Source organism: Buceros rhinoceros, unplaced genomic scaffold (genome assembly GCF_000710305.1).
Source record: "Buceros rhinoceros silvestris isolate BGI_N320 unplaced genomic scaffold, ASM71030v1 scaffold12894, whole genome shotgun sequence".
NCBI classification, from domain to species: domain Eukaryota; kingdom Metazoa; phylum Chordata; class Aves; order Bucerotiformes; family Bucerotidae; genus Buceros; species Buceros rhinoceros.
The window spans coordinates 21,714-46,248 of NW_010406555.1; the positions used below are offsets into that span (position 1 = coordinate 21,714).

Genomic DNA, 24,535 nt, shown 5'->3' on the forward strand with positions numbered 1-24,535 from the left:
CCTGCTGAATCATCATGTACCTACCAGGTCTGCTGAAAAAGCACTATGGAAATATTTTCACTTTCATAGCAAGTTTTATTACGCCTAATTAAATAATGCTCAGCTTTGGTTTAGACACAAGTATCAAAGTCAGACATGATACATTGCAAGACTGTGTGATATGAAGCATTACGCTTGTGAAGCCTTTAAAGTTTTTCATTCTGTTTGAATAGCAACTTCTGTGTTTGTTTTTTTTTAACTTCTGCCTTCAAGCCTAAGTATTTTTATTTGCATAACATCAAAGTAACTGGAATAACACAGAACTTAACTTGCACGTGTTGAATGCAGCTGTGCTTCTAGTTCGCTAAAGTTACTCATTTTACTCAATGTTAAAGTTTACGTTTTGGCTAGATGGAGATAGGCTTCCCTCAGCCTGTCTGTCATAATGTACGGCGATACTATGAACAGCTTTGTCAACGATAAGATACTTAGACTTGGTTGTTGCACAGAATTTGTGGGTTTGCTAGTTTAATAAGACTACTTCTCTTTTTTGTTGTTGTCCCTGTCTTGCGGAAGTATATGAGCATTGGGATGTTCTCTAATAATGTAACTTTGCTTTGAAGATTACAAAATACCAGTATTCTTCTCTTGACCAAAGTAATCCTTGTTTACTGCATCTCAACTGTAGGTTTGATAAATGTCTGCACCACTGCAGGGTTCAGAAGCACACTGTTGCATAGTGGGCCTGGTTGTGTCTATTACCTGATTTTTTTTTTAATGTTTTTTTATTTACCAAGGCACTATTGTTACCACTGGGTAGGCATCATACCCTAAATAGGAACTGGAACAATGGTGAGGTGTTTGCTCAGCTTTTCACCAGCTGGAGGTGAGGCTGGCAGAGAAGTTGAGTATGACCCAGCAATGTGCTCTTGTGGCATAGAAGACTCAACAGCACTCTGGGTGGCATTTGGATGGGCATCACCAGCAGGGGAAGGGTGGTGACCCTGCCCCTCTACTCAGCATGGTTGTACCCATCTGGAGTGCTGTGTCTTGTTCTGTGCTCCCCAGCAGACACTGGGGCGTGGAATCTCTTGTACTTGTTGGTATTTGAACCCAGATTGGACTAGGTCCTACGTAACCTATGGTAGATGATACCACTTTGAGCAGAGGGACTACACAACCTCCAGAGGTCCCAGTTTTAGCCTTTCTGTCAATCTGCTGCTATGACTGCAGGCCAAATGGCTAAAAGTGTGCTTTGCTGTTATTTGTAAAGGCTGAAGGAAACGGCTCTTTCCATTTCACTTGCAGCTTGTGGATCCTAGATTAAGCATCTTTCAGTAGCTGTTAGACCAGTCTCTGGAGCAAGTCTCAACCTGCTTGTCTGAAGTTCCCTGCCTGGCTTCTGAGTGCTGAGACCTGCTGGGGTACTTCATGGGTGGAAATGGTTTAGAAAACATTCTGTTGCGGTGACCAAAAGCAAACCATTAAACCATTTGTATGTTTGTGAGTAATACACCAGAGGGTGTTTGAGACAGTTTGCTCAAAGATCTGCTCTGCACCTTAGTGTCCAATTCTAATAATTACTGATGGGCTGTGACAAATTCTAATCTGCTTTCTAAATTAACTGCCTTCATAGGAGTGACGTTCCTGAATCTTTGTCATGGAAGATAAGCGCTTGGAAACTGTGCTTATAAACTAGAAGGCAAACAGCTCTGAAAAGAAATGCTGGATGTGGAAAACTGGAGAGAAGCATTAGGGAGATGGACTAGCTGAAGTTAGGAAGCACTTCTGGCATGCAGCATTTGTAAAGCCTGGTGTTATATGGCAATGTAAGAAATGCTACAAAGATGTGATGTGTGTGCTATGTCTTTAAAGAAAAGTAATGCTGCTTGGGAAAGTAAACCAAAATGTGAGTAATATTAAAATAAGACCTGACAGCCAAGGACAGAAATGTCACTTTTGTGCCAAAGTAAATATGGGGGGGAGGGGATTCTAGTATGGATTTTTTTTCTTGATGTCTTCTGGTTCTCTAATGATGTGAAAAACAGTTTGGGTTGAAGATACAAACTAGATGTTAAATTTTTGTTATTGCATACAAATGAAGCTCATCAGTATCAGCTCGTTACACTTAGTAATGATCTTATTTTGACTCTATTATGACCTTGGAGTCCAACACAATATAAAAATGCTTATTTCCATCTCGAGATTCATACACTGAGCTAGCTGGCAGGGCTGTCTGTTAACTTAAACTTTGTTGTGCTGTGTTGTGCTACATTAAATGCCATCTCATTTCGGTGTCTTCAGCTGATAGGCAAGTGTAGTTTTGGTAACGGGGTTTTCCAGAAGGCTGTTGGTTGCTGTTTGTAGGTAAGTTTTACAGTTAGGTTAGATAGGTAGTGCTTTGTTTGCTGTTCGTAGGGGTGGTTGGCTTTTAAATGCCGTGCTTTTTCTAGACCCTTTTCTAACAGGCTAGGAAGAAAGGAGAAGTGTCCTTACGTTCTTTGCTTACTTATGTAGTAGCCATAGTGGTGTCTGTTTATGAGTGAACACAAAGCCAGACTCTGAAGCTGCCAGTCTCTCTTAACATACACTCTAAATCCTCCTTCTGTCTTTGCCTAGTGTGTTTTAGTAAAGGGATATATGTCCTTGACTTAATACTCAGACTCTACAGAAGTTGTACAAGTGGCAATGTTTTTTCTGTGGCGAATAGCATAAATTTAAACCAAGTGTCTGTGTGTTAAGGTAGGGAGCGAATGATTTTGCAATCTCTAAACTGCTGAGAGGCAAAAGAGCTGCTACACCCCTGGGGAGGGTGGGCAGTGGCACTGTAAAATTGCAGTAGAAGAGAACTCTGGAGTTGAAGTAACTCTTAAGTAGCTTAAAACTGGTTTACTTGACCTTGCATCGTGGATTATGCATGCCAATCAAAGTTTTGCAAATTAATGTTCGTAGATCGGTAATTAAGTAGGAGCATCATCCTTCAGAGATATTTAACTAGCCATTTGTATTCATACCAGTGTGCTTTTGCTTTTGAGAACTGCGAGAAAACATGTGAGTGTTGTACTGACTTCAAAAGTTTTGTTTAGGTGTGTGACCTTTGTAAACATTGCCCTGTAATAGAAGGGCTTCTTGACATTCCAAGCAATACCAGTTGAGAGCAGTCCTAAAAATACAAGTTTCCTTGAAGTGGGAGTTCAAATCTTCAGTTTTTGTTCAGTGGTTTCCTTGAGCAGAATCTAATCTGTGATCACAGTTATTCACTGGAGGATATCAAAGCAGGGAGGATACTGCAAAGCCATTCTGAAAATACTTCCATCTTTCAAACTGGTATCCTGATTATATTTTTTAAAAATAAATTTTTATTCAGATAACTGAAATTAACAGTAGTCACTGAAAAAGCAGATGGTCTTGTGTTCTCCCCTTTTGCCAGTTTGTTCCAGTTCTTCCTCTTTCCTACTGCATAAACACAGCTTCAGTTCTCATAATTTGGGAATCTTTTGAATGGATTAGCCTAGCTGAGTATTTGGAAAGACACCTGCCACAAATCTAGGTGTGTTCCTTGTCTTAAGTTCCTTATGGAAGCCATGAAGCCTTACTTGGTGTTCTTTGGAATAAGAGAATCCGAATTCTTCAACTCAAGCTGCACGGCTTTTAACCAAGTACCTGTTCTCTTCTTTGTCCTATTCTACATCATTGTTCCTTCTTTCAGCCCCAAAGTTAAAGGTTCTCTCCTTGTTCTATAAAAGTGTTCCTCAACACTGAAATGGATCCTTCAGCTGAAACCTCAGTAGAAAACTGCTGAATTATTTCTTTCTATGTGTTATAGGGCAAAATCTCACTGACGCTGCCTTTTTTGAGGTCATCCTCTCTCTGAATAACTCTTCCTACTAATGACTCTTTCAGAGAAGAAAGGTGGTTAAAAATGACCTGCACATTAGAGCATCACAAACAGAAACAATATTAAGTCTTAACTCAAAGAGAATAAAAAATGCTTTGAGAATATGTTTTGTTCTAATCAAAATGTTGATAGGCTTAGGTTTCCTCAGGTTTGGCTGAGGCTCACCTCCTGGATGCTGACCAAGGAGGGCAGATGGTTTTGAACCCACAGCTGTCTGGATTTTAAGGAAAGTTTCATATTTAAGAAGCTGCTTGTCTTTGCCTGTCCCACTGGGCTGAGAGTACTTTTAACATCTATGAGGCTGGTATTCTCGCTCTGAGGGATGTGTGGGATAAAGGCATTCTGTGGGCAGTGAATGTCTGCAACTGCAGGCAGATCTGCCCATCAGGAGGAACGCACAGGTGAAATACCACTTCTTTGTTTCTGGAGACTGATCTGTGCTCCACTGATTCTTAGTACTGCGAGAGCTGCATTCCACTTCGTGAGTGAACGGATTCTCACCACAGCAGACTGACAGTGTATATGCATGGAAAAAACAGACGCGTGCCTTGACACAGCTGTGTTCTACCCAGTCTTCTCCCCAAAGGCCTGAAATGGCTATTCAGATTTCACACAGGTGGTTAGGTGAATTAGGAGTGAAAAATGTAGAGTGAAACTTAAATCTGAGTGAAACTAAAATCAAAGCTGAAATTCAAAATAGTCATAACAAATAAGCTACACAATACAGTCTCAGAAGATTGGATCAGTGAACCTTTAATTCTTGGTGGGATGGATGTCAGTATTATGTGATTGCTTCAGCAAGAAATTCATATAAATGTTTAGAAAAATGTATGTTTGAGTGAGGGAAGCTGTATGATGTTGAAATTAAGCTGAACAAGTACTTCTCTTAGTAATCATTCCACTGTACCCTTTAGGAATCTTCCTTGTTAAGGCTTGCAGTCCAAGAATGGCTTGTAGGCAAACACACAAATGTGTATGAAATTAATTCATCAAAACAATTTTATATTCATAACACTTCAGTTTTAAATAGGTAAATAAAACTCAGCATAATGCTTGACTGTGTTCTGTGCTTTACTGTTGTGCAGAGCATGGACGAGCTGGCTTTGTAAATGCAGGCTGAATGACAGGAGGTGGCTTTTCTCTGGAGCTCTTTAGCTCTCCTAGGACTTGTTCCCACACTGCAGATGTTTAGGAAACTTCATATGAAAGAGCTCCTGAACTGGCACAACTCGGAGGTGCCAGGATGTTAACTTGTGCCTGGTTTAGGTTACCAGAAGATACTAGGCTATAGAGGAGCAACTCAAACTCCTGTAAATGTGTTTTGGCTGTTCTTGGCGTAGACGTGGCAACTTTCACGCGACGGCTGTAATGAATGTCTGGGTGTGTTCATCTGAATTTCAAAGTGCTGTAATTCCTGAGCAGCCTTGCATCTGCTGTTTGTCTCCAGCCCCTTTGGGGAGCTGGGAATTATGTAAATATGAAATAGTCAAGATGGATGCACAATAACAAACTTTCTCATGACAAATCATTTGACACTTCAAAAGCTGACAACACGAGGTGTGCTGTGATGTTGCATGTCTCTCTTTCAGTCCTTTTAGACAGAATGGGTTACCTACAGTGTATTGTAACAGCGCTAATTCACTACAAAATACATAGTCTGGAAGGTTAGTGATTCGAGAAAGGTTCTTGGATTGAATTTCTATGAGAAGGGAGAATGCAACCCAACCTATAGGTTGCCTAGATATAGAACAGGTTTGGTTTTGGTTATGCCTCAGATTTTTCTTAGGATACATTCTTCTTGCAAGACATTCCTTCTGAGTGTCAGTGTTACTGTACATTTAACACTTCCTCTGATTGCTGCACTAGGTGACAGGAGGTCACTTTTGTGAATGTGTGTAGCTGCTAATACAGACTGCTCCTGCTTGGAAAAAAGCTGCAGGGCTCATGCTTAGCTGGCAAGGGCTTAGTTGTCTTTCCTCCGATAGAGGCTACAACAGAAAATGGCCGCAGTAGAGCGAAGACCAGAGGGTTCGGGGTTTTTTTCCCCTGCCCAATGCTGCATCTTAATTTTAAGCTGTAGAGGCTTTAGTTGCATTCCTCTAGTGTAGAAATTTATAACTGTCCTCAGTGCGGTATAAAGCGCCGCTGGAGAACGTGCAGCCGTTTGTGGAGCAACAGAAATTGCTGAGGCAGGTGTAGAGGATGCGCTGGGAAAACAGCTTGCTCCTAACCAACCAAAGTGCTCACTGCCGCTGCGAGGCTCTACGCAGTGGCTCCTGTGCATGGGCAGAAGATGGCAGATGAAACATTTCTCTTTATTTGGCTCTGGAACAATCGGCACCAGAGTATGTCCAGTTTTAGTGGCCACATCCTAGAAAAGCTGTTAGTAAAACTGGAGGGAGATGACTGGAAAATGCTAAGGGGGCGAGTGCTCTTGCTGAGCATGAGAGCAAAAATTCCGTACCAAGGACCTTCATAATCTAGTGCAGAAGTGCTTAGGGTGGAAGCAGAATGTGGAATCAGAAGCCAAAAAAAAATCAAGTTAGAAATCAGACACGAGGTTAGAACGTGATTTATATCACTAGAACCAATGACCAAAAGAAGTGCCAGCATCTCCTAATGTTAGCTAAGGACAGTATTTTGACAGTCAGTGTAAGTTACTGGAGTATTTCGAAAATAACCAGGTAAAATTGAAAGGACTGTGTTATACAGGGGTGATGGAAGATGCTCTTGTGTGAAAGCTCCACTGTGTACACCACGGGATACTGTTTACTTCGTAGACAAAAACTTGTGTGGCTCTTCTGTTGATGAATCTGTGGTTTGGCTGTCTGACTTTTCTAACAGCTAGTTCTGCAGCTGGCTTTTGAGTAGGACATTGTTTGTTTTCTCTGTAATGCTGTTAATATGTGTAGCATTATAACACTTAGTAGTAGCTTAATGAACTTCAGACAGCATTATTTTATGAGCAGAGGGTAAAAGGGCCCTTTCGTGTTAATTTGTGCTTCACTTTAAGTGATCTTCAGTAGCCGTGGTGTTGCTGTATTGTTGCCACCTATGCCATTATTTTCTCCAGAGTTTGTGCTTCCCTCTGATCTCAACGCAGTTTGTACATCTCTGTTTTGACTTGGAGGAACTGTTGTCACCAGCAGCCTTTGATTCTCCCTTTGGTATAGGGGTAGAGGAACTGTGTGCTGATCTCAGTTCACGTCACTGCCATCAAAAGCTATTGCACTGCCCCACTTTTCTGCTGCCCTCACTTTACAGGCAGGCGGTGTTTCTGTGGGGTGTGCCACTCTTCCCGCTCCTGACAACTGGTGTCTCTTTTGCTGTTTGCCACTGCAGAAATACACTAACCTCTTTTTTCTTCCCCAAGTGATGCTGTTGTCTACCTTGTAGCTCCTTTGTCTGCCTTCCCCCTGAGTTGTGTAATGATAATTACGGCATCTAGATCATCCCTGAATTTGCTCTGTTGATTGCAGAGGAAATTTTAAATTAATACACTAATACAGAAGACTAATTTGGCCTTTTTGTTTGTAACTGTTCATTACTGCATTTCTATTTCAGTTCAGTAGAACTAAATTACATTGAAGGTTATGTCCTAAGTTGAGGGTGCGTAGTTCAGTATGCAAGTAGTGACTGAAAGCTTAACACAGCTTTTTTTAAAGCAATTGGTTTAGAGTGGTCAAGGTAAGTGTTCACTGTATTTCATATCCGAGTGGTTGAAATGAGTGCCTGCTCTGCTGCTGAATGCTAAAGTGCAAAGCCTTTTTTAATAGGCAGGTAGAGCTCTTAGGCTTGTAATATCTCTAGACAGGAGGTCAATCTTACGAAAGCTGTCATTGGTACATACTCCTGGCAACAAGCCGCTGATAGCTTGAGGCACACTGGGCTATTTTCAATTTCATGTTCTTGCTGGTAAGCAATTAGAAGTAAACAATTTGCATGTTAAAAATACATAAACAGCATCTTGCGATATTTTGAATCACCTATTTTATACAAATAGCCAATTTTATGATTTTTTTTCTCATCAAGGAAGCTTCCTTCTCTACAGAATGCTACCTTTTTCCACCTGAATAAAATCTTTTATCTTATCTGCAGCCTAAATTTTCCTTTTGGTGAATTATCTTGTTAGCTCCTGGAGGAATTGAAAATGTCAGGAGTTGGTGGGGTTTAGTACTTGTTTCTGTTTGGTTTTGAGCCTTCATATGTGAAATATTTTCATACATTAATGCTCATGTGAATTATATGGGATTTTGCCATGCATTCCTTCTGACAGCTTTCCAGGCTTGTCGCTGGAGATGTCATAAAATAAAAGTCCTTCTCTCCATCAGTCTCCACTCTGCACATGAGTTGGAATGACTTGACCTGACTGCTCCAAATTTTAAAATGTCATGTAAATTAAACACCTTGCTACTAGAGAAATCATACTTTTGTGGGGTTTTATGCTGGTTTTTACGTAGGATCAAACACACAGTTATACTTTGTTTCTGGTGCTTAAATGTATGAGTTTGGTGAATCTAGAGCACACATCTAGATTCAGAACTGTATATTGAAGAGCGTGGGGTTTATATTTGGCTTTTATATTTGTTTTTTTATATTTTATGTTATCAAAACACTGACTTACATGTTAGAGAAACAAAGTCATTACTGACTCTAAAAGTTATTTCTAGTAAAGTGACACTTTACTGTGAAACTTGCTGTGAAACAAATTGTGCCTCTCACGCTAATCCACATATTGCTGTCTTTTAGGTATGACTGGGAAACTAAGGATTGGTTGTAATTCAAGCAAAAAAAATTTAGTTTGAGGTGTAGTTACAATATAAATTTCACTGTTTAAAAAAAAAATGTGGATGAAGGCTTCTATGTAAGTGCCCATGTCTACATAGAAAGTTTTCTAAAGGCATCTCAGATCATCTTGAATTGCTGTGCTTGAAGAGGACACTTCAGTATGTGACTAAACCAGAACTTTTGGGTGGAGTTACTATTGTTGAGCAGTTTGACTGCTGAGATGCAGTTAGTTTGTAGTGAAGAGGGTGAAGTTTGCTTGAGGTCTCCTGGAATAAAAGAATTCTGTGCAAATACTTGAGCATATTGTCAGTAGTTGTACAAGTCCTACTAGAGAAGGAAGGCAAAGAGGTTTTATAGGTATTCACTATTTCTAGCAAGACTCTGGTTTTCTTATTTCTGACATTCCTGCAACTACGTGCAACTTCTACTGCTTCTTTCCAGCTCGCTACTGAATTTTGTAATTGTGCAGGACCTTAAAGATACAGACTTTGTTTAAGCTTAAACTCCACATTTCAGTGTCTGGTTGCCAGTTTCTGACTTGGTTCACAACTTTGTACTAGACTTAGCTGTGTTTAGCTTGAAATGAAAATACCCACCAATTAAATTAATTACCCTGCTGCTTTTCTATGCATAATACCATCTCATTATTTCACAGCTATTATTCTTCATATAACTTTCACTGTGTTTTTGTGAATTAGTCTTTCTTCCTTTCTGTAGCACGTTCATGAAATTCTGGGCCCGTTTTTGTGTTCCTCTTAGTTTTGGTGTCTGAAATTAGTGTTGAAAGTAGCGATCATTTTTCATTACACAGCAGTTATTCTAAGACTTCTAGAACTCACGGAGCCTGGCTTCCTGCAGGTTTGTCCTATGGCTGATGTCAGCTTTGTTCTGAATGCCCCCTCTGGAGAGCAACTTCAGCAGATCTTTCCAGTGATTATTCTTTGGTGTCTAATAACCGGTAAATGTTCACTGCAACCTTTCCCTCCAGTGCTGGAGTCTCCTGGAAACAAGACACTGCTAAGGAGAGTAATCTGGCAAGGAGTGAAATCCCCTGAGAATGCAGCCCCGTTCAACTCCTGCTCATGCTGACCAGAGGGTCCCAAAATTGTTCAAAGGAGAGGATGTGCCCGCACATGCACATGTGCAGGTGGTCTTACAAAGGACCTGTCTCAGAAGATGGAAATACCCTACAGGGATATAGCTTCTGTGTTGGCTGGGAGTACTTATGAGTAATAATCATCATAAAGGAGCCCTCGTTCTTCATTGTATTTTCTGCCTTAGTAACTGGAGTGCTGTGTTGAATCGTAAGGTTAGTAATGACCCTCCCTGGAGGCACTGGCAGCTTAAAAAGAAGCAATGGTGTTTTAAAAGCTCTATGTATGTAAATCAGGCAGAGCACAGGGTCGGGGTAGGTGTATTCTTGGCTTAAATAAGTCTCTCTGACTTCACTTCGCTGTCTGCAGCCTTCGTGTGCAGTTCTCTCTAGTAATAAATGTTTTTCTCTGAGGTTTGCACTATTGTAATGGAACTGGATAGTCCTTTTATGATACAGTTCATCCAGCACTTAAATCCAGTTACCCTTCTGATACCTGCTTGGGGACTGCTGAATAGAAGGGAAGGTTAGCTCACTTCAGTCCAGTGTGTTTTTAAGCAGAAAATGTAAAATCTAGATGGTACGTCCTTGCTTGTGCTAGAAGGAAAACGACTGCTTAGGTTGTCTTTCCCCCTCTTCAGTGTTTGGATAATCATCAGTAATACTTAGGGCTGGAATTCTCCTCGAGCCATTCAGAACTGTTTTTCAGTAGAGCCTCTCTGGATGGAAGTTTGAAGTTAATCACTCTCCCCATGCGATGTCAGGGGTACTGCATTTTAGGCAAGTTAAGGCAAGGTAATTCAGGCACCATTCTCATGGGGATGCACAGGAGGCTGGGAAGGCTGTGCGGAGCGTGACAGTTTGATAACAACGCTGAATTAATTTGCGTGCAGGGTCCTCTTCTACCTATGCAGTACTGGAAGTAAGGTATTGCAGTCACTGAAAATTGTGAAATGGAGGAGGACTTTTAGTGTTGCAAAAGATGGTAATTAAAGACTTGAGAATTGCTTTTTAATTTATGTGTGTCAGAAAACATTTACTGTAGTGCTGAATGCTGTGTCAGTTGGAGGGGAGTGTGCAGCAACAGATTACTAGCTTCAGCTTTTTCTCCACCTGCAAAACCAGTGGCAATATTTCTCTAAAATTGCATGTTGATGTTCATTCAGTTTTATATGTAAACAAATTAGATAAGAGACTCTTTTCTGAGCAGCGGATAAATCTTAATGCTGTTTTGGGAGCTGAAAGACAATGTTTCTGCGTGGTTTCCAGCCTGTGCATCTCTGACGCACAGAATACCTGTGGAATACTGTTCAAGACTGGGGTCTTAGGGCGGCTTTTTCTAACTTGAACATGAGATTCTTACAACCGCCAACGCTGTTGTATGGATGGGAACCAGTTAAGATGTGGCAGACAAGTAGTTCTCCAGTCCTGGCCTGTGTAGAAGAGCTGTGCACTTTTCAATAAAGCCAAATAACCCTCTGATTCTCCCTTATTTTACTTCCTTAGTCCTGGCTAATGAAATACACCATGGAGAAGCTTCAGGAGTAGGCACCACCAAAACCGGAAGATAGGAAAGCATGATCAGATTAAAGAAACTTGGGTGACGTGAGCGCGTGTGGGATTTTTAAAGGTTTATAGCCTCACTGTATCTTAGTATTTTTCTTGTATCAGTCTGCCTGATTGAGACTTCTGACTACTTTTTATCAAATGCAAAAGCTATTTCTTGCCCTACAAATGGATTTCTTAATGTTTTTTTCATATTAGTCCCTTTCTATCTAGTCAGCAGAGAAGAAAAGCCTATTTATTGGTGCAATTTAAATGTGGTTTTAAGTTCTGAAAGAAACTCTTTTAATTAAGTGTTCTCCTCTGTTTTCTGGATATGTACTGTCTATTTAATAGAAATGGCTGCCAAGCTTTGACTTCTTTTGGCAACCACAAATCTGATTAGCATTTCTGTACCAAATAGAACCTTTTTGATTTTAAATTTGCAAAAGGAGTGTAGTAATTCTTTTTATGTCAGAGTTCTGTCTGCCTTTGCAGCAACTACAGTCTTTTTGCTCACAGTTGAGGGTTGCTACACTAACACCAGATTGATAAATGCATATAGTTGGGATTCTCTTCCCCAGCTCATTGACACGAAACAAATGCTGCCCCTATCCTTCTTTAAAAACTGGGGGGGGAGTTGGGATGAAGTTTATAAAAAGCTAAAAAATGAGATGAAAGCAGTGATTTGTTGTATGCTTGGGATATCCAGTACTTCTTCTAATGTAGAAGAAAATGCTTTTCTTTTAATTTGGTGTAAAAGCAAAATGGTGTTCGTTAAGAGGACACATAGCTCAAATAAGCTTGAGGAGATGTATAGAGAGATTACTTTCAACCCGGATTGAATTGTCTTTCCATTCAGCACCTAAGTGGAAAAATATGCAAGCAAGATAATGAACGTGATTACATTGCACATTAAATTACTTATACAGACGAGTTACATGGGCAAGTGGTTCTTTGTCGTTACCTTACCATGCACAGGGGAATAATGCGGTTCTTTTTTCCATTTGAGGAGATCATCAGAAAATCTTCAGACGACCAGAAAGGCAGATTACTCTCATGTTCTTGTAGGAAAACTTAAGTAACTAAATTCCTCTTGTGGAATACGTTGACATTCTTTCAGTCTGTTTGTCAACACATGAATAAAATAGATATTTTTTTTTTCTGTAAGGGGATTGGAGGAATCAGTGAAAGATCAATCTGAATTTTGTTCTATAAATGTGTAACTGCTGTAGCTCCCACTTCAGCCTCGTTTACCAAGGTTGGATACCAGTAGGGCTGTGCAAGACCCTTTATTCTTTAGATGGTGTCATGGGTTTGCTGTGGTCATACAATCTATAAAATGAAATTGCATGTCAGCTATGCCTCATATTATCTTGTATTTAAACTCGCAAGTCACACGAGAGAATGCTTTAGTAAAAGCTGCAACACCTACTGCTCTGTAGGAACACACTCTGTAGCCTGTTTACATTTTTTAAATAATCATTTTGACAATCCTAACGTGAGCTGGTGCATTTTCCCAGTAGTATTAGTCGTCTTGTATCTCTACAGGAAAATTGGCTGATGAAATGCAAGATGTGAATGTGATATGCCTGTTGCTACTTCTATTTTTTGTCTAAGGGAGGTGTAAATTCTAAAACTCAGTACATTCAGCTGTTCTAACAGCTGAAAGTGCCATCTATTTCTCAGAGTGGTTTTGTTCACTAGATCTACTGTACTGATGGTGATACATAGCATTTTGCTGTGAAGTCTACATAAAAATGAATTTGTTCAAAATTAGAGTGTGTATTAATCAAATACTGCAGTACTGGATTTCTGTTTGTGTATTGAATTATGGTTTCCCACAGAATATTTCCTTCAGCGAAGTATTAATTATCACAGCATGGTCTATGATTTGTGCAGCTCTAAAATAACTTCGGTGGTGACAATTCAGAATGGATCCAGTTCACGTTGTTTAGGAACATCTATCCAAGTCTGTCTTTCAGCAAAAGTACATGGAAAAAATTAAGTTCTGTGCTACTCTACTAGATCCTAAATTATTTTCAGTTGTGTTTGCCTTGATTGGTATGAATGTGGAAAGGTGCTGCTAATCACAAAGTAGAGCAGGCATCTTACAGGCTTGGCCCAGGCAAATTTGATAGGAGAGAACTGCTTTTTCTCCAGAAACATCCGCTTGTGATTCTTTAAGTGCTTATCTTGTGGCTCACCCGTTGTCTTAACTGGTTTCTAACGCAGTAGCTTTGTTTTATTACCTCAGAGTCAGATGTTGTAGCCAGAACTGTTGTAAGCCATCAGTTGAAGGTCTGGAGCTTACAACATGAAGCACACGGGAGAAAATATATTGGAGACCTCAGGCCACTGTAGATCTCTGCTTAAAACTCTATGGGTAGAGATGACTAGAAGAAGTAGATCTAGATTCTCCTCTTGTATGTAGTTCTTGCTCACTTTAGCAAATGTTATGATGTTGTCAGGGTCCAATGGACATAGCAGGCCAAGCTTTCGGGGAAGCACTCCTGGGAGTGTGAACTGCATTGAAGTGATTGTGGGATCTGGTCACATGCTGTGCAAAGCTCCTAGGTTTAATCTTTATTCTTTCTTTTTGTATATAATTTTGTTGTATAACCAGACATTGTCACTCTCTCACTGTCAGAACCTCTCTGTGCCTGGTAATGCAGTTGTTATAATACATTGTAATGTCTTTTTGTAAAGTACTGTCCTAAAAACCAGAGGTCTCAAGAACAAAGGCTTCTCTATCTCTATTCCAGTTCTGTTGAAGAGTGAATTGCTGTGTAAAGTATCGGTACAATTTAACAAGACCTGCTTTCCTTTTTGTTTTTGAAGGACTTGGTAAATATTGAGATGTTTTTGACTGCTAAAGAAGTTGAAGAGTCATTGGAAAGACAAGAGACTATGACTTGCTTGGCTTGGTGTCATGATAACAAATCCAGGCTCAGAAAAATGAAGGTATGAAAATGTAACATGTTCATGGTGTGCTTAAATAGTTTTCTAAACTACTTAACTATTTGATGTGGTCAGTTTGGTTTAAATTATAGGTCTTGAATGAGGCCTTGTATAAAAGTTAGGACAGTAAGTACAAACCGCTTCTTTTCAGAAGGTGGTAGGTAGTTGGAGCTAAACTAGCTCACGCAAATGCCAAACCTGAACCTGAGTGATAGGTCATCGTATGGATGCAAGCATTGTCTCAACAAATTCTGCTCAAGTAATATAATATTTAGTTGGGTTTAGAGTGATTTACAAACACCTAAATACAGAAGAAGGTAGAGTTTGATGCTTGTGAACTTACATTTATAATTCTTTGTATCCTGTTGAGAATATAACTCGGTGTATACATGAAGGTGCCTGAAGAGATATTTAATTGGTAAACCACTGTCCTCGGGTGTAACACAGAAATTTCATACAAATTTTTATCTTAGTATTTTCAAATGTTGTGTATAAGAAAACAAATTTGAGTCAAGACCTAACTTTCTGTGAGAAACCACTGTTGAAATGCTCTTTTCCAAGAATAAAAGCCAAGTAATCAAGTAATAAACACAGTAAGTCTTTCTGTAGCCATGGCTCATACTGTGACCTGACCCCGCTCTGTACTTGTTCCTATGCAGTCAGTTTAAATTTCCTTGTCTCTAAATTCTGCGTTTCAAAACATGCTGTAATTTTTTATAGGGCTTGCAGAAATCTGTGGGGTTTTTTTAACTGATATTAACTAAAATCCCTGCCTCCCTCAAAGATGTTTGTGTCTTATTTTTTAAACTAAGAGCTTTCTTTAACCAAAAATGTTTGAGTGCACTTATTGATAAGCAGAGAGTGACATTCTCTGTCACTCAGGGGCGCCAAAATGAGAGTGAACCGAAGATGGGATGCAAAAGTAAATCGGCCAGTGATTACTCTAAAGAAAATGATGATCTTGTTGTGGAAACCATTAAAGGAAAACCAGAATTGGTATGTAAACACTATCACGTAATTATGCTGCTAAAAAAAAATCCCCCTTGTATGGGGGATTGGTATGTCTTAGTATGTTAAGTAATGTAAGCAATAAAATCTGAACATCTTACTCTTTCATCGCCAATCTTCAACAAACTAATGAGGAAAAATCTTCACCATCCCTTTTTGGAAAACAACAACAACAAAAATCTATTTCTGCAAGCCCTACCTTGTCTTTTTTTTAAAAAAAACCCAAACAAATCTAAGGCTGTGATGTCAGAGTTGGAAGAAGAGAAATCACTATGCGTCTTTTGAAACCCAGATAAACATTTCTTCTGTTTCGGGTTGCTTACCTACGCATCAATGTTAATGCCCAAAATCCCAGCCTCCACTTTAAAGCAAGCCTGATCTAGAAATTAAACGGTGCCTTGGCCTGGGAAAGCAGGCAGTCCTGTAGCCTTTACAGCCGTGAGCTATCTGAACTCTGGTGATTAGCTGCTGTGGAATTGTTGGACAGCACACAGAGCTGAGATGGATGCACTGTCTGAGTGTCCGGGACTCTGTCCTTTGGTTCCACCTACCCGCACAGTGGTTGGCTTGCAGCTGTCTTGTGGAGTCGTAAAAACAGAACACAAACTCTGAAGGTTGTGTTGGGATGTGGGGGTTTTCCTGTTGAAGATTTTCAACAAAATATGAAGCCCGAGGATTTAGTGTCATTAACAATTAAAAAGCTTGGTCAGTTTTTTGGTAGAACTGAACTAAGATAAAATTGTAAATGAGGGTTTTGTGTAGATTGAATAACGGGATATTTCAAGATAGTCCTATTCAAAAATTCTAAATTAAGTAGAGAAGAAATTTTTATTCTCTGCTAAACACGGACTTGAGTACAGAAAAATGCATAGCTGGAAAATAATCTGGTTTTTAAACTAGTATATTTTGACATTCGTATGACAGAATGCTTTGTTTTTTATGTTTGAATGGCTTATGCTTCAAATCTTCAAGTAAGCAATTGTTGCAGTGGGGCATTAGTCACTCCAGGCAGATAACTGATTCAAATTTGGAGTTGCTCAAATTCCTACTGGAGTAACCGAGGAATTTTGATATTGCTGTGTTGAAGGACAGTAAACAAAAGGCAACTATTCATTAGAAGCATGGAGGAAGAAAAAAACCTTTACCAGATGGAGTGGGGTAGCTCGAGGAATATAGTTCTCAAGGTTCAGAGGACTTTGGGTTTTTGTGTGTTGTTAAGGTGATAAAGCAGTTGACCATGTCCCTATAAAGAAGTGTAGTGACTTGTTCTTTTATGGGGGAAGAATCCTTTTAATTCCACGTACTCAGGTTTATTTCATAGGTTTTGTGAACTGATGATGGAAATTGATTTAAAGGGACACTGTCACCTTGATTAGGTTTTGGATTTTACTTTTTTCCAGAAACAGGTAAATGCCACTTAGTTTTCTTGTTTGGGAATTGTTTCCAGCATGGCTTTCTGGTGTTTGACAAGAAGAGCGGGATATAAGTTGAAGAAAAGGAGGGAGGGGAATGCAGCAACTTAAACTCTGTGCTGGCTTTTGTTAATACCAGGGACTTTCAAAGTACTGTTCAAAGACTCATTTCTTCCTCGCAGTCTTCTGGGTAGACCTCTGTCTAAATTATCTCAGAGCCCCAAATGTCTGTTGAATCTACTACTTGGAATTGTGAGAGCACAAAGAAACCACGTGTTACTCTCACTTGCAGCTCAGGTAATGATGCTTTTAGTCATCAGGAGAAGGTTTATCCCTGCAGAATACTGAAGTTTTGAAAGAGGCTGGAGGAAGAGGTTTTTGTTTGCTTTAAGGCACTCTGTGCTAATGTCTTGTCTGTGAAGTCAGCGTTTGAACTTCTTTTGCATAAATGCCTAAAAGGAAGCGAACAAGATTGTGTGTTGTTAACACTTTCTTTTTGTTGTGCGTACATAGTTGTTAAGGTACTGTGCAGTGCAGCTTTGGCACCATCTCAGACCCTGTCTTGTCTTTAATCTCAGAGCTGTCTGGAGTTCAGCCTCAGGATTCAGGAGTTCATTGAACTCATTCGACAGAACAAGAGACTGGATGCTGTGAGGTATGAAATTAAGATGCTCACCAAACAGTTTTCTTAACAAGATGTTATTATGCTTCATTAGAAACATGTGACTGTTATTGCAATGCCCAGAAGCTCCACTGCTGTAAAGGATCTTGCTGGTGCTGTGATTGCTCTTTGGATTCAAGCTGGGGTTGGGGTGGGGGGGGCGGGTTAAGGCAAGGTGTCATTCCACAGCTGCACGTTTTCAAGAACTTCATGTTGTCACTGAAACTCTGCATCTTCTTACTCTTCAAAATCAAGGTTTAAAAAATTACTCTGTTTAAAACAACTGTATATTCTGTTGGCATACCATGTAATGAACATATTTACTCTTTCGAGAGGTACAGCTAACTTCTCATGGGAATTTGTTCAATCACAAGATACTAAAAGGTTCATGAAACACCCATCTAAAGCTTAACATTTCAATTTTGCTGCTTCACTATCTTCATTAAACTTTCTGTTCTGCAAGTTATGCTTTAGGCCAGATTCACCTTTTGTCCTGAATGCTAAATTTGGAGTTCCGTATTGTCACGTACGTGAGTAACAAGCTGGTTTATGTTAGGCTACCCCCAAATGAAGAAACCAACTCAGGGTTTGCTTCCACCTCTTTAGAACTAGTTCGGTGGGGACTGCTTTGAGAAGGAAGTAACTGTGCCTGAGGTGCTGTGAATTGGTAGCAGAAGTAGCGTCAGATCTAATCAGTGCCTGACTTCAACACCAGACATCCTTTCTGGCAATAATATCAGCACATGAAGCTATTTATGCTTTTAAGTTAGTGGTTCTGACTTTAGGTGTTGGAATAATATTCTGGAATAATGCAGGAAACCAGTTCTGCTGAAATGAGTGGAATTTTGATACTAGGACTATAAAATGTGTTGATAATTCTGATAAGCAGTGATCTTGCCGTCACCACAAAGTATTATGCAAGTGGCAGAGATACTGGGGCTTGCACACAGACAAGAGAGGAACTCACAGCAGATTCTGTTTGGTAAGAATATTTAAACTAGGAAGAGATGTCAGGTTTTATGGCCAGGCTTGAAGCTTTGCTGATACATTCTGGTGATAACACTATTGCCACTTACCATTTCTGACAAGCTTTATGCTAGGGAAGTTGCAAGTCTTAACTGCCTTTACACCATACAAGGTAATCCGGAAATAGAAACCATCAGGAGGCTTGTATCTGTGGAAAAGCTGCTTTTTGGTCAGAGGAGCACAGGGCTATAGAAAACATAAAGTTTCACAGCAGAAGTACAGACCAAGAGTGTTGTAGTGCATTCCCAAGTTTTAGTTGTATAAACTCTCTTTTGCAGGGCAAACCACATTTTCTAGAGTAGAATGGGTGAGAAAAACTTACTTGTTTAACAACAAGAATAAAGGAGGAGTAGTGCAAGTATGTGGAGATGCCAGTCTAATACTACTACCACCCCCAAAACTGCTCCCCTTAAGTTTTAAGGTTAATTTAGTTGTTATTTCTAATTTCATTCAGATGTATTGCTTGCTTTGAGCTGACTCCTGTCTTTCCTGCTTTGCCCTACTTGCACCTAAATCATTGTTGGGTTGGTCATAAGTGCACTTGCCTTTTGGAGTTCTCAAGTCCAGACGAATTGACAGGTACTTACGAAAAGGATGAGAGATACTCAGCCACATTTTCTGTCTTCTGAAGCCTGCGGTGCTCTTCATATCCAACAGATCCTGTGCCTTTGTGCCTTTAGCTTTATTCTCTGCTAAGTTTGCTCCTTTGCCAAGAGCGCAGTCATGCCTCTTAACTATGAGTAGTCTGTGCTCTAAAACTATATTATTTGAGCTGCAGCTTCCTTATGTAGCTTGGAAAACAAGAGTGAAGGTTTAGAGCTGAAATAAGGAGATGGGGACAGAGTAGATAAGGTCATTCCGTATTTTATTGTTGTTACTAGATATGTGTTTCCCTCTGATCCCTTTTCCTCATCAGAACTAGTAAAATTTGCAAGTCATCAACCCTCAAGGGGACCCAGCACTTTTGTTGTGGAGTAACTTGTACTATCAGAGCCTCTGAGGTTTAAAACTTCCAGCTCCTGTCTGCATTGCAAACAGGCATCTGTACTGACCGGTGTTAGGGCTGAAGTATGGATATTCCTTATGCTGTTTGAAATTCAGCATCAACATGTGTTTTATACTCAGCAGCTGTAACTTGCCAGTCATAACGATGCTGTTGTCACTGTAGGACTGCTTGTAAAATGAAGAGGAGCTACAGAAGCCTTTCTGTGACTTAATTCACTCTTTCACAGGGTAACCTTTGTTAATTTTATACATTCAGAGTTCAATGTCTCAATCCTTTCCTTAATGTGGCTTAATGTGAGTTTCTACTGTCTCATTCTACTTTGCTTCAAAATAAATATACAAGAATAAGGGAATATAGTTGGGGAAGGTGTAGCATAAACTCATTGCTTCTAGCAAACCATTGCAACTTGTGTTCTTACTAGCTTTCTTAAGTGCCTGCAGCAGGATTCTTTCAGTATTGTGTCTCTGGCGCAATAAATAGGTCAGGCATCCATTAGAAAGCAGAGAAAAGAGGCTGTTTACCAAGTAGTTTCCTGTACGAGTGGAACTCAGAGAACTGACATTTTGTTGAAACGCAGCTGGTGTTTAAATAAGTTTGAAAGCTTTGCTTACTGCCTGCTGAGAAACTCTAAAATGACATATTGCTTTTAGGTTTAAAATTGATGCGAGCTTCAAAATTACACATCTGATTAAATCAGTGTTTGAATTTCTGTAGCTTCTTGGAATATGAGTACAAACAGACCTTCCTCTAAGGTAACTTATCAGAGTAGTCTCGAAGTGCAAGTTCCAAGAATGTACAAAAACTATTTATTGAACACGAAGAATACTTCAATACATCACAAAGTGTTTTGCCCAGAATCATTAGCCTTTAACTCCCACAGTCTCTTCAGGGTTTTTGTCAAGCTCATACCTCTTACAGTAACAATGAGTGACTGATGACACTAATTTCACACTCTTGGGGCTCTCACTAATTTCATTCTGGGAAATCTGACAGCATTCCGCTACTTTGCTCTTATGGGATGCCAGAGACACACAGAGTTCTAAGCTAAAAGCTTAACAAAATGCCCTGTGCACTACTTGTTCCTGGGATGTAAAGGACAGAAGGAATAAATACAAACAGCTGATGATGTGCAGAGTTAGGAGAAAGTGGCCACAGTCTATTCATTTTAGTAAACTTCGCTCCCACAAGGGTGAATAAGCACATGTTGATCTTTATTTTTGTTAGGGAGTGGGGTTGAACAGGCATATAAAAATAGTAATAAAACTTGTGAGCACTTTGAGTGTAAATTTTGCTGGTGGTCATAATGGTCTCTGAGATAAAGGCATTCAGGCATCGGGCAACTGAGCAGCTTTCTAGATCACCCTTTATGTTTGCCTTCAGTTATTGTGACTTCTGATAAATACATTCACTCTTTTATTCAAGCATGTGTAGATATACACATCAACACTGTATAGCTTATACTGCTTTAACAACTTAATCTCCTCTTACTGTAAATCTTCAAATCTTAACAACTATCCTTTCATTCTTGGATTTAAATACAGCACGTCTGCTGTACCTGCGTGGGCTAGAGGAACAGCTATTTCAAACAAAAGACAATGGACTGTGTCCCCACATTCTAGGATCTGAGAAACAAATTCTTCCACCACAGGAAGTTAGTGGTTTCAGGGATGGTCAACTTGTAACGATTTTAAAAATTTCTGAAAAAAATTTAGCCCCCTGCTCCAGCTGTCCTGACTAGCGTGTGCTAATGGTGGTAAAAACATTTTTAAGCATTGTAAGCCTGGTCAGTATTTGCCTGTTGCAGCTCAGGGGTTTGCTGTGCGTAAGGGGGATGAATCGTTGAAAGCTGTCTGTAAGAGCAAATTGTCAAGGTCTGATGGGTGGAGTAGGACCACAGTACTAAGGAGGCTGGTGCAAAACTGAACTACCACTTCTGTTTTATGGAATCCTAGAATGGTTTGGGTTGGTCAGAGACCCATCCAATCTGGCCTTGGACACTTCCAGGGATGGGACTGCCGCAGCTTCTCTGGGCAGCCTGTTCCAGTGCCTCACCACCCTCACAGCGAAGAACTTCCTTACATCTAATCTAAATCTACCCTCTATCAGTTTAAAGCTGTTACTCTTTGTCCTGTCACTGCATGCCCTTGTAAAAAGTCCTTCTCCAACTTTCTTGAAGGCCTCCTTTAGGTACTGGAAGGCTGCAATAAGGTTTTCCTGGAGCCTTCCCCAGGCTGAACAACTCTCTCAGCCTGTCTTCATATAGGTGCTTCAGCCATCTGATTGTCTTCATGGCCCTCCTCGGGGCCTGCGCCAGCACATCCATGTCTTTCCTGTGCTGAGGACCTCAGAGGTGAATGCAGTGGGGTCTCACCAGCGAATCACCTCCCTCAGCCTGCTGGTCACACTGCTTTTGCAGCCCAGCCAACACCCCCAAGGCTTCCTCAGGGCTGCACTCAGTTCATCATCACCCAGCCTGTATTTGTGCTTGGGATTTCCCTGACTCGTGTGCGGGACATTGCGCTTATCCTTGATGAACTTCACGAGGTTCGCACACCCCCCTCTCAAGCCTGTCAAGGTCCCTCTGGATGGCATCCCTTCCCTCCAGCGTGTTGACTGCACCCCCCAGCTGGGTGTCACCCAGCTGGTTGGCAGACTTGCTGCGGGCGCACTCGATCCTGCCGTCCATGTTGCTGTCAGATGTTAAACAGCACTGGTCCCAATACCAGGCTCTGAGGAACGCTGCTCTTCACAGAACACAAGTGACAGTAATCACTTCTTAAGGTGTTTTTTTTTTTCTCGTTTCCCTCATGCACATGCACACATTAATTTAGCTTTCCCAGTAGGTCTGAATTTTCCGCTTTGCCTAAGCTTTCTTTGACACAGCTTTGACTTCCATAGCACTTATTTGAGCTTTCTCTCAGTATGTCCAGGCTGTCTGGTCTCTTCTGGCAGGCTGCGGATTTTGTACTTCTGCTCTCACAACAGAAATCACCTGGGGAACAACATTTATATTCCTGAATTGCTCACCCCAAAATAGGAAGTTGGGTGGAAACAGTCTGTCCTACATAACTTCCATTGCTTCCTGGTTTGGGTGGGAGAGGAAGTAGGAGTTCTAAAACACGGCTACGGAGACTGTTCTCAGGGTACTGATGACCTCAGGGTAGTTGGTGGAACACAGAATTGGAAGGGAGGGAGGGGGGAACTTACCTAGATTTTTTAAATTCAGCCCAAGCAATGGGCAGTTGGAAAATACTGTACGTTCCTAAAGTTTGTAACTTCAAGTAGATTTGAACGAGACTCTTTAGAAGTTAGAAAGAGCAAACGCTTACTAAGTCGTCTCTGAATTACCATGGTGTTTTCCCTGTAACAAACAGTGGAGAAAATATGGCATAGGGAAGACTTTTCTATACTGATGCGCTGCCAGAAATTCATTAAGTGCTGATTCCCTCCATAGCCTGTTATGCAACATCTGGGCATCCTGAAAACAGGAGCTTCTGGCAAAAATGCTGAACTCAAGTTCCAGTTTTAGCGCTGGAGGGTTTTCCTGCACACTGAAACTTGGAAATCGGTGATCCCCTGGTGACAGGGGAGACTTTCATCCAGGGCTTTCAAGTAGCTGAATAGCCCTATAATCTGATGAGAGGTCTCTAATATTTTTCAGGAAATTAATACTAAAACTAAAGTTTTCTATTTTTGCTTTAAATAAGCTTCTGGTAGTTCTGTCACTGCTTTCAAATACCAAGTTTTCAGCCTTGTGCGTATCTCTTATAATCAGTATCTGTTAAAATACAAAAAACTTGATGTTCTACTTAATTTCTTTAATTCTTTGGCAAAAAAATTTGCTCCTAATGTGTTTTCTACTACATTGCCATGGAATTTCTTGTAGTGTGCACAGAAGGTGATACTGCCTTCTAGCCCATACCACAAAGAAAATAATTTATTCAAAAATAAACATGCTGTGAAACGTCAGTATGAACCAGGCAGATACTTGAACACTTTGATGTTGAATGGTTTGGAACAGCTGATTATCAGCTGCATTTATCTCCTGGCAAGTGCATGCCAGAAGAGTGAACGTGCTGCACTGAGCTTGCGTAAGGTGTTTCTTCTAATGCTCATGGATCTGTCGTTCTGGGTACAGGTGAGGTATGACTTCATGTAAGTAGTTCTGGTTTCTATTACAGTGTAGAATTGCTAATTCTTAGTCATTCTTGGGTTTACATTTGCAGGATGTTTTTTTTTTTTCAAGCCTGTTAAATGCATCATCTTTTGCAGTTCATGTGTTGAGAGCAGAATTGAGAGGTTTTCCCTGAAATCTTGCATAATTACGTAAACTTATTGATTTGATAACCAGGCTAGCTAATAAAGGTGTAAATTCTGTATTTCAGACATGCAAGGAAGCATTTCAGTCAGGCTGAGGGAAGCCAGCTGGATGAGGTGCGACAAGTGATGGGGATGTTGGCCTTTCCTTCAGACACTCATATCTCCCCCTATAAGGTAATGCTCTGTTTGAAATCCAGTTTTACAGCAGAATAATAAAATACATGTTGCAATTCTTTTTCCTCACAGAAAAATGGGTTGATAATCTGAAGATCAAATATTGTTCTAATTTTACTTGTGAAATCCAGCTTTATAATAGCCCTTAACTTTAATAACCAGTCCTTGCCTGGACACTAATCTGGGTAGTATTTGTATTGTTGCTGTCAGATCTTATGAGCTAGGCTTACCACAAACGTGGTGCTAAAGATTTGTGGGACTGCAAGCATGGTATGCAAACTTGCAGCAAGAGACAGAAGATTGGAAAGTACAAAGAGAAAAATGGCAGGTTTTGTTCAGCATATGAGGCTGTGGCCTTAATACACTAGTAGCTGGTCTTAATTCTACTTCTCAAAATACTTTTGTGGTGGGGGTTGGGACGAAGAAAGGAAAGATGGTTTTGATTCAAGCAAAATTCCTAGGAAGTTACTCTTCCTACAGTTTGAGTTTATCCTGTGGTCGTGTGCTAACTGACTTTTTAACTTGGCACTGGAGGCAGAAGGTAGACAAAAGCTGAGCTGGTAAAGCAAGACAAGAATCCTGTGAAATGCCAAGTCAATATGTGGCAATGCCAGTGTAAACATGTTTTTTAAACAATTGATGATGAAATCAGTGGTTTCACAAAACG

General features: G+C 40.3%; 1 protein-coding gene across 3 annotated transcripts in view; it reads left to right on the forward strand.

Moving 5' to 3' along the window:
• The window catches only part of MAEA (macrophage erythroblast attacher), a 44,345-nt gene that overhangs the window by 14,298 nt on the left and 5,512 nt on the right, over positions 1 to 24,535 (forward strand). For 2 of the 3 annotated variants that reach the window (XM_010134156.1, XM_010134158.1), the window contains 3 exons: positions 14,142 to 14,264; positions 17,260 to 17,336; positions 23,760 to 23,868. In XM_010134156.1, the coding sequence (XP_010132458.1) occupies positions 14,142 to 14,264; positions 17,260 to 17,336; positions 23,760 to 23,868 (309 nt within the window). The remainder of the gene's footprint in view (positions 1 to 14,141; positions 14,265 to 17,259; positions 17,337 to 23,759; positions 23,869 to 24,535) is intronic. The other variant, XM_010134157.1, reaches the window with a different exon arrangement.